The sequence below is a fragment of the Podarcis melisellensis genome (genome assembly GCF_964234715.1).
Source record: "Podarcis melisellensis genome assembly, chromosome: 5".
Taxonomy (NCBI): domain Eukaryota; kingdom Metazoa; phylum Chordata; class Lepidosauria; order Squamata; family Lacertidae; genus Podarcis; species Podarcis melisellensis.
This window is the reverse complement of record NC_138537.1, coordinates 85,511,509-85,525,462: the sequence shown is the minus strand read 5'-3', so window position 1 is coordinate 85,525,462 and position 13,954 is coordinate 85,511,509. Positions and strand designations below refer to the sequence as shown.

Genomic DNA, 13,954 nt, shown 5'->3' with positions numbered 1-13,954 from the left:
CCGGGTCGGAGGAGCACCGGAAATAGGTTGAGCGCATGCGCAAGTGTTATTTCCTGTGCACATCTGGGTTGGAGGAGGCCTGTGCACATGCGCACAAGCTATTTCCGGTGCTCCTCCGACCCGGAAGTGGGCCAGAAATAGCGTTTGTGTACACATATGGGCACACACTCCCCCGCCCTCCGGCCCGCCGCGTGATCAGCGCTGGAGACACCGGCCCGAGGCGCAGTAAATTTGTGCTGACCGCTGTATTAGAATATAACAGTACAGTGGTATCTCGGTTTTTGAACGTCTCCGTTGACAAACATTTTGGTTTTCGAATGCCGTAAACCTGGGTGTAAATGCTTCGGTTTTTAAATGCCCCTCGGAAGTCGAACATGCCACATGACTTCCGTGTTGAGGCTTCCGTTTTCAGTTTTCTGTTTCTGAATGTTTCGGAACTTGAATGGTCTTCCAGAACGGATTACATTTTAAAACAGGAAAACCTGAGATGCTGGATCAAAAAACTCTGTAGAGGACCTTACTTCCTTTTGCAGGTTACTTGAGTTACTTGTTTATCTAGTTCTGATTTTAGTGATATTTTGTGCTCTTAAATTGTGGGTGGTAGGTTTTTTTAGGTTTCAAAATTGTGATTTATTATATTTGCTAAGTTGTAAATCACTTTGTAAATCTTTAGCTTAAAGCATGCTGTAAAAATATTTTACATTAAGAAACTTTGCTAAAAACTGGTTGAAAAATTCATCAAGGGTCTTGATGATGGTCTTCTACCATCATTGAAGGTAGAATGTTTTAATGTTTCAGATGTACTGCTAGACATCACATCTAGACATTTTGCTTCTTCTTTTTTGTCACATGATCAGGAATAGAGAGCAGACCGTAAACCTGCTGCATCAGAAATTGTCAATTATTAATCTTATTTCTTGTCCCTCTGCTCTTTTCCCCCCTTTGCCTCCCTAGACTCTCTTTCAGCCTCAGACAAACTTCTATAACAACTTAGCCAAGGAATGTGTAGCACAAGGCTGCTGTGTGGATCTCTTCCTTTTCCCAAATCAGTATTTGGATGTGGCTACCTTGGGGGTTGTTCCTCATCAAACAGGTGGCTCCCTTTATAAGTACACATTTTTCCAGGTATGATCTATCTTTGATTTGATGCCTGCTCCATATAGATGATTTAAGTAGACAGTAGTTGCCCTGCTGATCTCAGAGGAGAGAAGATAAAAAGCTAGATTAACTTTTTCATTGGACCAGTTTGGGGGGTTTAGGCGTCTACAAGCCTTTTCCAGTTACATGAAGAACAGTTCTCTTGTTGTTTCTTAGTAATGACGCTGCCCTGCTTCATGATTTCTCTGAAACCTGTTGGCTCAGTAGTCCAATTTGACTTATCATTTGTACATGATGAAATGTACAATTGACATTTTGTCATGGATAGATGAAAAACGTAAAGAAAGAGCAATGGTTTCTTGCAGTGATACTCTTCCAGAAGAGTGTCTTGGCTTTCAGGTGAATTCCTCCAATCAGCATACACTAAGTATGGGTTTAATTTCCATCTTAATAGTACAAATAAAGGATAGCTTACAGAATGACGGCCCAGAATTTTTAGTTTGTTTGAAACAAGCAGCCTTCATGTTGTGCCAAAATGCGATAAAGATGACACCAGGTGAGACTCTCTGGAAGGCCCCTCCCATGACTGGATTGCCAACACCAGTTCTCTCTCTGTAGTAGCCACCCACCTTGCCTCATTTTTGAGGGAGGGCAGCAACGGACACAAAACAGCACCTCTTAAGAGAAGCTTCAGGTTTAGATGATAATAATAATAATAATAATAATAATAATAATAATAATAATAATAATAATATATTATTTATACCCCGCCCATCTGGCTGGGCTTCCCCAGCCACTCTGGGCGGCTTCCAAAAAAATATTAAAATACTATAATACATCAAACATTAAAAGCTTCCCTAAACAGGGCTGCCTTCAGATGTCTTCTAAAAGTCTGGTAGTTGTTGTTCTCTTTGACATCTGGTGGGAGGGCGTTCCACAGGGAAGGCGCCACTACCAAGAAGGCCCTCTGCCTGGTTCCCTGTAACTTGGCTTCTCACAGTGAGGGAACCACCAGAAGGCCCTCGGCGCTGGACCTCAGTGTCCAGGTAGAACGATGGGGGTGGAGACACTACTTCAGATATACTGGACCAAGGCCATATGCATGACAGAAGACCATTTTTCATGTAACCTGGTCCCAAGGTCCTAAGGGCTTTTAACGTTAAAACCAGCACTTTAAATTGAGCCCAGAAATGAACCGGGGAGCCAATGGATCATTGTATAGCTTGCAGATAATGGTTTTTTTTAAAACTGCCGGTGTGCTTGCATATTTTGTGTGTTAATTTAATGGGATAGGGTTTGTTCCTGGAGAGAGCGTAGCAAGATGATCCTAGGCTAGTAGCACTTTTAATATCCCTGGGGCACCTCTATACTTCTTGTGTGACACCTACTGTCTGTCTGTGTGCGCTAGGTGGAAACGGATCAGGAACGCTTCTTGAACGATTTGCGCAGAGATGTTCAGAAAGAAGTGGGCTTCGATGCTGTGATGAGGGTCCGCACAAGCACTGGTACGTACATATGAAGATGCTGTCTGGATTTTAGGAGTGTGCAGGAGTCTAGCGCTCAAACCTGTGAAAGTTAGGATGCCCTATACTGCCAGGATCAATCCCTTTTGCTCAGTGGTAGCTTTCTGGAATGATGGACTCTAAAGGATTTCTTACCACATGTTCTCTTGCCTCCCAGGTATTCGTGCAACAGATTTCTTTGGAGCTTTTTACATGAGCAACACCACAGATGTGGAATTAGCCGGCCTAGACTGTGACAAAACAATCACCGTGGAGTTCAAACATGATGATAAGCTTAGTGAAGAAAATGGAGCACTTCTTCAGGTGATGCATACAAGATGGGCGATAGTGGGTCGTGTTTTCCCTCCCTTATTCCAATTCTTGTTTAGCCCCAAAATATTCAGTGCTGTTTAGGCCTTCAGCCTTTTAAGCACGGCAGTTGTGTCAGATTTGTTGGAAGCCCACGTAGTGGTACCGAACTTTCTTTCACATGCTAACGGTTCTGCTTGTAATCTCTCTCATGTAGTGTGCTATATTGTATACAAGCTGTGCAGGACAGAGGCGACTGCGTATTCACAACCTCTCCTTGAACTGCTGCACTCAGCTGGCTGATCTTTATAGGAACTGTGAGACGGACACACTTATCAACTTCTTGGCCAAATTTGGTAAGGGGTTGACCTGTAACAGTTTCCTGGAGAAGACAACTATTCATAAGACGCTTTGGGAGGGAACATTCTTCTTGTACTGTGAATATAGTTTAATGTAAATGGGTGTGTGCTGCCTTCCAAGCGAATGTAGTTAAAGGCAAAGTCAAAATATTCTTCTTCAGATACACTGGAAAAAGCAAGGAATCCGATATTTCTATTAAGACCAGATATGAAAACTATGGAGAGGCCTGGTCTTCATAGAGATATTGGATTCCTGTCTTATTACATATGCTAATCATCTGCATACTATCCCTTGCTTTTTCCTGTAGGACTAATTGCCCTTGTTAACAGTCATCAGCAGGTTTACTCATTGAGTCAATCACCCATCTCCTACTACCCTCCTGAGAAAAACCCCACCCCACCCTCCAACTATATATAAGGGTCTGGTGACTTCTGTTTCAGTGTATCTGAAGAAATATGCATGCACACGAAAGCTTATATCGAGAACAAACTTAGTTGGTCTCTAAGGTGCTACTGGACAATTTTTTTATGTAGTGAAAGACAGTTTGCACAGTGGGTGATAGATCTACATATAAGAGCATCCTAACCAGGACTTGGCAATAGACTAACCTGCTTTGACTAAGCCTGTTCTCAGTGTCTTAAGACCATGGCTAATGATAGGAAAAAACCTTGCTTATGTTTTCTCCCAGCTATTTCGGCTTATGACAAATTTATCCCCTCGGTTTGCCAGCATGCATGTGATTTAGCACCACATTACATCATTGTGTGGCCTGAAACCATGGACTTGCCTTTAAGAGAGGCTGCCAAAATAAACACATGGAATGTATCGGCCATAATTTTTATTGAAAGCAAGAGGGCTTAATGAAGTAAAAAAGCCTGATCCGAGAAACACAAAATGCATGGCTCCCACTATCATCCATATCTTTCATATTTGGACTGGGAGAAACATCTTTTGCAGGAAGACCTTCATCTTTTAAAATGTCATCATATCTATAAAGTTAATTTTCCTGTTTAAGAATGCTCCATTTAGAATGTGCAGGTTGGCTACCTTACTATACAAGTTATTATAAACAGATTCTGGGATATAGAAGTTAATATACGTGTGCCCAGAAGTATGCTTCTGATTTCCAGTTGCTGGAAAGCACAAGAGGAGAAAATGTTCTTGTACTTGAGTCCTGCTTGTGGGCTTCCCATAGAACAAGATGCTGGTCTGATCCAGCAGTCCCTTCTTTATGTTCTCAGGGGAGGCTAATTTTTTTATCTGTAAGCCACCTTAAGTTCTATCAGGGGGGAAAGGTGGGGTGTAAATAAATAAAATAATAATAGAACTGCTAAGCAATAAGTGCTAAAATTACTGATGTCCGTGGTGAAAGTGTGTTTAGTAACAGTTGATCTCTCTTGATCAAGACAAAGCAATTAAGATTATTCCCCCCCCCATTTCTCTAACACAGTGATCTATAGTGGGGAAGCATGTAATTTGCATGCAGTAGATCCCAGGTCCAGTCCCTGACACCCCCAGTTAAAAGATCTCTTGATAGCAGAGCTGGGAAAGGGTCTGTCTTAGGCTTTGGGGAGACACTTCCAGCCAGTGGACAGCACTTAACTAGGTGAAGCCATGGACTGACTCAGTCCAAAGCAGCCTCATATTACCACAGCAGAGCAAGATACCTTGTTGGTGGTTTTCCAGGCGACTTATTTAAGTCTTTTTTACATCAGCTTGCATAGGACTTTCTAAGCAAGATGTTGTTCTTTTCCTAAAGCATATCGTGGAGTTCTGAACAATCCAGTCAAGACAGTGAGAGATACACTGATCAATCAGTGTGCGCAGATACTGGCATGCTACCGGAAAAACTGTGCTAGCCCTTCTTCTGCCGGACAGGTAACTTCTTGGTTGTGGGGTACTAATCCTGAATTGGGAGGCTGGGAGAGCAGCCGGAAGTCGTCTGTCTAATAATGATGCTAACATGGAAAGGAACCTTCTGGCTCGCTCCTTAGAACTGCATTCCAGATAGTTGCTTTGTGAAATAGGGTAGTGGCTCCAGCCTTCCTGCATTTCATGAACTTTATGAAACCGAGAAATGAACCTGAGTTATTGTCTTGCAATAACGTTAATCTTACTATAGCACCGTGATAGTGAATATACTTCACCATAGTATTGCAGGTGAAAAGAACCTGAAAGGCCATGTAAGCCCCAACACAGGGACAAATCCATTCACTAGCTCCGGTCAACATACGCAATCCAGATCATAACATGCCTTGAGCTGCAAGTGGTTGTAGTAGCAATTGCTTTTACGGCAGTTTACTTCAAAGGCCCCTGCCTATAAGCAAGCCACATGCTACAGAATATGCAGTATGTACTAAGCAGTGTTCAAGGAAGTTGTTTTCAGGTCTCTTCCGATATTTACGATAGCTTGCAGTTTTAGTCTGAAATACAGCAGTAGAAATTAAAGAATCTCCTGAAGTAGTTACCCTGATCTTTGTTAAAGACTGACGTTTTTGTTTCTTTTACATCAGTGGTGTCCAAACTTTTTTCAAAGAGGGCCAAATTTGATGAAGTGAAGGGCCATAAGGGCCAACCATATTAGTTGAGGTTTTTTTAGGATTGAAGTTGTTGAGCTTTTTTTTTAGGATTTTACCCCAGGATTAAACTAACCGGCAGGCCAATGTTAGCAATGATTCTCTTCAATTTTTACAAAGTTAAAATGCTCGTAAGTTCTCTTTTTCTCTGCCACTCTGCCACCCCTTTCCCTAATGAGTGAATTTCTCTAATTTCGTCTCTTACCACTTTCAGCTGATTCTTCCTGAATGCATGAAACTGCTCCCTGTGTATCTGAACTGTGTTTTGAAAAGTGATGTGCTTCAGCCTGGGGCAGAAGTCACCACTGATGACCGATCCTACATCCGTCAGCTAATCACCTCCATGGATGTGGCAGATACAAATGTTTTCTTTTACCCCAGACTCCTGCCACTGGTAAGCACTCTGCACATAGAAGACTTGTAATTGCTTAAACATACAACTCATGGAATAAGGGAGAATTAAGATGTTTGGATGAGGCTGTTTTGTCTAAGTTGAGAGTACTTGTGACTTAGAAAATTGTAACATTTCATCTGTCGGAGCTCTGACACATACAGTTGTGTTTATGTCAAGACATGCTGCCTGCAATATAAGGAAATAAAAAGTATTGTTCTCCCTGGTACTGCAAGAGGATCAGGAGACTCCATGCACAGTGCTACCCTTGAGCTCAGCCTGTTAGTAGTCTTGGGAAATTGGGCACAAGTGTCTGAACAAGGAGCCGTGATTCCGGTGTGATACCACACAATATCGCTCTGCCACACTTTCCAGCTGTAAACCTGGAACTGCAGCAAGATGTAAGGAAGGCAGTGCAAGTCCACTGATAAGGGGAAGGTCAGCATCCTGGAGACCACAACTTTTGGTTGTGTACCAAAGAATTGCTGAGCCCTGTTTGCATCCCCTTGATACAGGGAAATTGGGTTGTATTCTCAACCAGGTCTGCCAATGTAAAGGTTACTAATGTAAATGTAAAGGGCAGGTGTCTGAAGGGGCAGCACCTCTTCCCCATATCATTTTGGCCAGGTTTGAGGTTAGCTGGGAAGGCTGTTCTGGCAGTGCCATTGTTGCATGAGATTAGGAGATCCGTGGCTCACCAGAGAACTTCTCAGCAATAGCACCCCAGCTATGGAATATTCTTTCCCACCCATGAGGCGACTGTCATGGGCAGCAGGATCGTCAGGGGCAGAAGATCTGGATTCAAAGGAATACATTGCCTCTGCTGCTGCTACTTCTACCGCCACATTGGCAAAGTCACAGTGGCAGCAACAGCTGCGGCACATTGTATCTGGAGGTCGGATCTGCTGCCTCAGCAGCCATGCAGCCTCTGTAGTGGCCTCTTGGCCGCCAACAACAACAACAGTTTTATTATTTATACCCTGCCCATCTGGCTGGGTTTCCCCAGCCACTCTGGGGATTTCCCTAGGCACTGCTGGTCTCCTCCTAACCCTAGAGAGGAAATGGCGTAGGCTGGGTCTCCTGAGCTCTGCAACTGCTTAGCGTGATTCAAATCAGGCCCCTTTTCCTCCTGTGACAACTTTTGATTCAACCGGTGTGTAAGGTTGGTTTGATTCCCTTGTTCCCAGTGTAGATCTTTATTTCCTCCTCATTCTGTTGTAGATGCGTGTGGTTCACCTCTTCCACCACGCTTTCTGAGTGGGCCATTATGCGCATGGGAGCTCGTTGTGCACTGAGTTACATTGCCATTCTAACTGATATATTTTGTGAAGTGTGGTCAGTTTTGTTGTTACTGTGTTGTGACTTGCCCCCAAGGTCCCATGTAATGGGGTGGGATGTAAACCTAATACATGAACCAAATCGGCTTGGTCCAGTCACAGACAGCAGCTGTCCAAGATTTCAGACAGAAGTCTTTTCTAGCCCAACTTGGAGAGGTTGGGGGTTGAATCTGTGCCCATTTGCTTGCAAAGCATGTACTGTACTGCTGAATTACAGCCCTCCTCCTGAACATGTCTTTTTAAACAAAAGATGGAATTCCGAGAGTTTTGCAACGATTGCCACGTTCTGTCCCAGTCTGTGTGATTCGGTGGGCATTTGCAAAACCGTTGATCCTGTATAGTATTGTTGTGAACTTGCAAGTGTCCCGCAGCACAGTGACTCCAGTTCTATATCTACAGACCAAGATAGATCCCAACAGTGACTCCTTACCACCAGCAATCAGAAACTCTGAAGAGCGGCTTTCCAAGGGTGACATATATCTGCTAGAAAATGGGCTGAACATCTTTTTGTGGGTAGGAGCAAATGTTCAGCAAGGGCTGATCCAGAACCTCTTTGGAGTGGCATCTTTTGGCCAAATCAGCAGCAATATGGTAAGTGGGGTCATGCTGGGCAACAAGATTTCTCCTCATTCTTAAGGTGCTGCCTAACTTTCTGCTTGCAGGATTTCCCTCAAAAGATCTGGCAAGATTCTGAATAATGGGACCAGCCCTGTGTAAGGGTCCCAACTCTCTGATTTGTCTTCAGACTCCTTAACACAATAGATAGAACAGATCAGTTACTTACAATTCCATACCTAAACCATTGGTCCATGTAGCTCAGTATTGTTTAGTTGTAATTCTCCAGGATTCAGACTGGGGGCATTCCCAGCCCTACCTTGAAATGCCAGGGGTTAAATTTGGGAGCTTCTACGTGAAGTGCAGCTGCTTTGCCATTGAGCTGTGGCACTTCCCAAATCACGGGTAAGAGTGAGCAGTGCTGTGAAAAAGAGTTTCTGCAAGGTTGGGTAGCTCATCTACATGTGGGTCAGGGTGGTTTTTGTGATGCATTCATCATTTTGTGTGTGTATGTGTGTGCTGAACTGGGAATGTTCCTTCTTGCTAGTTTTGAGGAGATCCAAGCTAGCTGTTTAATAACTCTATTGATTATGACATATTTGTGACTAGTAAATAACTCCTCTGACCCATGTGCAAATGGATGTTTTGAAGTGGTTCTTGATCATCTGTGAGATGTTTTAACTCTGTGTTGCAGTGTGTGCTGCCAGTTTTGGACAATCCCTTTTCGAAGAGAGTACGGTCTGTCATTGATATGTTCCAGTCTCAAAGATCACGCTATATGAAGGTAATTGATGCTTGCTTGTGATTGGGGCTTTTTTAATCGTTGCCTTCTGTAATCTCTGTGCATCAAATAATGTATATGAAACTTACGTTTGAATAATTGGGGGGGCCGTAAATAACACAATACCGTAGTACTTGCAGTTTCTAGAACCTCACAGTGTGTTCTAACAGTGTTTTCCCAATGCAGATTAGAACGGGGCTTCATTATACGGTGTCAGAAACTTATTTGGTTGTACAAACCATAGCTAGCCAATGCTAGAACTTCCAAGGTTCCATTAATACTTTGCACCAAAGGCACCACTCTCTAACATCTTACTAACGTTTTCCTTTTGCTTTGTAGCTCATGGTTGTCAAGCAGGAAGACAAACTGGATTTGCTGTTCAAACACTTTTTGGTGGAAGACAAGAGCATGAATGGGGGCGCTTCATATGTGGACTTCCTCTGTCACATGCACAAGGAGATCCGCCAGTTGCTGAGCTAGAGCTGGAGATGCGCTGGATTCCAGCACTGACACTTCTATGTTCACTAACCGCCTGATGAATGGGCCCAGCTCCTTCGAGAAGGACAATACAGAAAGCTGTACAATTCCATAATTTTTAATACACTGTGCATAAACAGTTTCAGCATCTCCCAAAACCCTTTGAAGAAGTGAGGCATGGACAGACGAAACATCAGCTATAGGGGTGGGTGTGGGAATGTTATTTGATTCCAGGCCTTGGACCTGTGCCCTCTTCTTGTGCTTGGCAGGTATCTGTACCTCCTGCCCCCCAGCCCCCCAGTTCTGTTCTAACAAATGTTATTTGAGTTTCACTATACAAGATTAAGCATCAGGTGAAAAGGTGATTGCTCTTCAGAACCACACAGTGGGTGTTAAGTTTGTGCATGTGATACACTGTATGAAAAGGAGCCAGTTTTTTGGGGGGGGGCGGGCTTGGGGGGGAGTGGAAGGTGGCAGGCCCTGTTCAACCAAAGAGTAGGAGATTGATAAAGCAGCCAAGCTGGGGGTTTTTACACCTTCACTTATAAGTGGAGAGAGCAATATACTGTGAGCAAGTTATACAGTGGCATCTTCTAGGAAACACCTGAGCTGTTAGGGAAAATAGCAGGGTAGGCATGCCTTCACTGTAGTTGCTTTGCTGTGTGGATATGCCTTGGAATAAGTGAGTGATAATGAGCAGGTGCTGTTTTGGGGAAAGTGAAATTATTCGGGGTTGGTATAAACAGGTGTCGCCTCCACCACCCCTTGAGAAAAACAGCATCTTCTTTCTTTCTCTCTCTCTCTCTCTCTCTCTCTCTCTCTCTCTCTCTCTCTGCCAGTGTCCTCTTGCTTTGGTGGTCTGTTGCCTCTTTCCATTCACGTGGTAGGGTTTTGTCTGGAATATCCTTTTCAAAGGAGATGGCCGTGCTTTCCCTTTCTTATCGCTTTGAAAAAGTTGTGTTTATACACAACACAGGAGTTTGCTTGGAGAGACAGTCTATGTTTGAATTGTATCCAAGAAGCACTGAGAGGTCCTGTAGCACCAATGCAGAAGGAGTTGCTCATATTCATAAGGTTCAAATCATGCCACTAATGTATTCTGAAATTCAAACCTTTAGTAGCTCTGAATAATTTTGGTCATGCAGCACTTAAATGGCTACATCTCGGCAGTTCTTACTAGTCCATCAGTGTAGGATATCTGTGGCATGCCTGCTTGTGGTCTTGTTACAACAAATCAAGCAGGCTTATGGTTGACCTCTCCCAAGGCTGAGCAGAAAGTATTAGACAGAAAGATGATGAGTTTGAGACTCTAGGAGTCAAAGGGCTCATTCATTTTTTAAAAGACACTAACCTTTTGTTTCTAATGCTACACTTAGGAATTCTTGCAGTGCCCAGAATGTACTTGGGGAACCGGCAGCACTGAAACGTGAAAAAAGGAAAAGCAGGGAGGTAGATCGTTTAGACAAATGATGGATTAAGACTGAATATAAGTAAAGCATTTATTCCATCTGCCATTGAAAATTGAAGTTGAAACCTTATATACATGACAGATTAAATAATCCAGGAGTGTGGTTTCTAGTCCCTTGAACTATAGTGTGTGTATGCGTGTGTGTTTGTAAATATTTTTCCTTCTACTGCAGCTAGTTTCTCTTCCCTTTCATCACACAGTGAAGGGGAGTATCCCAAAAACTGTTAACTGGCCACACCTCAGTGAGTTTCTCAGCAGTCTTAAACACATTTGCAAGTGTGGCTAACCCCCCGCCCCTTCCCCCTGCCAAACATACATACTGTCTCCAACAAAAAAAATTAGAAATCTTTTAAACCAGTGAAGAGATTTGCTCCCCAAGACTCCACAACCGGACTTCCAGAATACTAATTTCTAGAATTAATATAAAAGAAAATATACGATCATAAATCTTTCTTCACTTTTTTCAATGCATCTTTTAATTTGTAAAGAAATAAAAATATATGAAGATGTATTTTATGTCATTGTTAGTAAATAAATACTGATTATTTTTTTCCAAGCCCTGTATTTTGGGGATGGGAGAGAGAGCTGGTGTGCAGGTGACTCAATCAAGTTCCGTCATGGCAAATAAAACTGTTATTTGCAACGATATCTGAAAGAATTCCGTAAGGTGCTTATAATGTTTTGCTTTCTGGATTAAACACATTTCACCTTTCAATACTATGACCTTCACTTCCTGCTAGGAATGCAGTGAAACATATTAGCATACATGGCCTTCTCATAAAATGAAAACACCATTTTGAAAAGATGTTCCCCCATAGCTTTCTATTTTCATGAATATAGAATGATCTCAATCATGGCATAAAATCTTGCACTTTCTTCGTAGCCTATTTTGGTCAGTGTGCTATTGCATAATTCTTATGTGGTTGCTCAAATAGAAATGAGGTTTATATCTCTTAAATCACTGATATTGCTGCCGCTACTGTTAATAAGTGTTGCATATTGGCTGTTGCTGCCATTGTTTCCAAGTCCAGAAGCAATCACAGGAGCATCAAAATACTTCTACAGTGGAATCCATTCCTGATTTGTTTGTTTGGAGAGTTAGCAATTCATCCTGGTTTTCTGTCCACAACCGCGATCATTATCCAGTTGCCTTTTTTGCTACTTGCTTTTCTTCATTATTTAGTTCTGCTGCTGGTGTGCCTTAAAAATAAGTTTTCAAGCATCATCTCAGCAGGCTTGCTTCAGCCTCAAGGTTAGCTGCATTGGGGGAGCCTGAGTTTGAGAGTAAGAGGAAGAAGAAGTTACATATAATCCTGTGTAGGTCTGCTCAGAATAAGGATGTTCTGGATCCAACAGAACTCGCTCCCAAGGATGCAACATAGCAAGGAAGGAAGGTATGGCTTAAAAGGTAGCGGGTTGCTACCTCCCGTTGCTCGGTCCCCGCTCCTGCCAACCTAGCAGTTCGAAAGCACAAAGTGCAATTAGATAAATGGTGGAAAGGTAAACAGCATTTCCATGCGCTGCTCTGGTTCGCCAGAAGCGGCTTAGTCATGCTGGCCACATGACCCGGAAGCTGTATGCCAGCTCCTTCGGCCAATAAAGCGAGATGAGCGCCGCAACCCCAGAGTTGGCCACGACTGGACCTGATGGTCAGGGGTCCCTTTACCTTTTACCTTTATGGTCTCATGCATACATAAAAAATAAGGGGTGGAGGGAACCTTTAATTTTTTGTATTGCTTTCCTGCTTCTGGCTATTAAACTAAAGTTGCTAGACATTTTTATGTGAGGGGAGGTTGTCATCATCCTTGTTCCTGCCTGCCTCTGTGTTGGTGGGTGTCAAGGAGCAGATCTGCTTTGCCAAGAAGGGCAGGCTCTGATTGTGCAAGCTAGCCATGTATTTGAAGAGAACTTCCTGTGGTTGAAAAGCAACCACCCCCACCTCCCTCATTTCACCAATTCCTTCGCCCGCCCGCCAACCATATTTTTAAAACTGCTTATTCACAGCAATTTACAGTGCAAGCCTAACCATATACAATAAAAAGCCCCGTTGAATTAAATGAGGCTTAATTGCAGAATCCCAGATATGTGGGGTTAGAATTGCAACCTAAGTATTTGGGAATCTGGGTAGTTTGGTGCAAATTTTCTTCCATCAAACCTGTAAAACAGCAATATAAAAACACGTAAAAGTAGATAAAATAGGAATTAGGAATTGTCAGGCACGTACAACACAGTCCAGTCTTACAGGTGTCAGCCTGACAAAAATATAAATTGTCAGAAGACATCTGAAACAGCTGGTGGGTTGTTGCATGATTCTTATATGGCACGGAGAAATCCATATCACTGCCCTGTATGGTGCCGTCCCATGAGTAGTTCCCCCATATTTAAGTGATGTTAAAGGCATATACAAGGGCAGTTGGTCTTTCAGGAAATCTGTTTCTGAAATTTTTATTAGAAGGCTTAACAAGAAGACCTTGGAAATGGGTTGTTGGCTTCTTAGCAGCCAATACTGGCTGATAGTACATGCTATTTGCCACAGAAGTCATCTCAGCCTTCAGTGACTGGGATATAAGGAATAGGTGCCTGCTCTATAGGGATGAGGCATCTTCAGCCCCCCAAAAAAGTTTGTTGGGATGTGGCTGAGTCTCCCCAATCTCCAGGGGGCAGAAGAGGCGGAGCCCTTCCTCACCTGCTCACTCCTTCCCTCCCTCCTGTCTACAGCCTTTGGAGATGCCATGCAGCCTGTCTGAATGTTGCCCTGGGTCGCACAGCATTTGTGACGGTCATATGATGTTGCTTGTTGCACATGTGATGTCACGTATACACATGACCCCCCCCCCCGGTTATTACAAATAATAGCCCATTAGACAAATGCCCCAAACACTTCTAAGATGCTCTGATGTTTCTACCTGTTGAGGCCTTTCAATTCCTTGCCATTTTGCTTGTAAAGAAGCCAAGTTCCTGTTTGTCAATACAGTGGTACCTCAGGTTAAGTACTTAATTTGTTCCAGAGGTCCGTTCTTAACCCGAAGCACCACTTTAGCTAATGGGGCCTCCTGCTGCCGCCATGCCACCGGAGCACAATTTCTGTTCTCATCCTGAA

At 43.2% G+C, this 13,954-nt stretch overlaps 1 protein-coding gene across 3 annotated transcripts in view; it reads left to right on the top strand.

Moving 5' to 3' along the window:
• Nucleotides 1–11,572, top strand: part of SEC24C (SEC24 homolog C, COPII coat complex component) — a 39,674-nt gene extending 28,102 nt beyond the window's left edge. For all 3 annotated transcript variants that reach the window (XM_081913488.1, XM_081913487.1, XM_081913486.1), the window contains 9 exons: nt 955–1,125; nt 2,507–2,603; nt 2,779–2,924; nt 3,127–3,265; nt 5,029–5,147; nt 6,060–6,239; nt 7,973–8,164; nt 8,823–8,912; nt 9,249–11,572. In XM_081913488.1, coding sequence (XP_081769614.1) covers nt 955–1,125; nt 2,507–2,603; nt 2,779–2,924; nt 3,127–3,265; nt 5,029–5,147; nt 6,060–6,239; nt 7,973–8,164; nt 8,823–8,912; nt 9,249–9,389 — 1,275 coding nt within the window. In that variant the 3' untranslated portion in view covers nt 9,390–11,572. The remainder of the gene's footprint in view (nt 1–954; nt 1,126–2,506; nt 2,604–2,778; nt 2,925–3,126; nt 3,266–5,028; nt 5,148–6,059; nt 6,240–7,972; nt 8,165–8,822; nt 8,913–9,248) is intronic.
• The last annotated feature ends 2,382 nt before the right edge of the window (nt 11,573–13,954 follow it).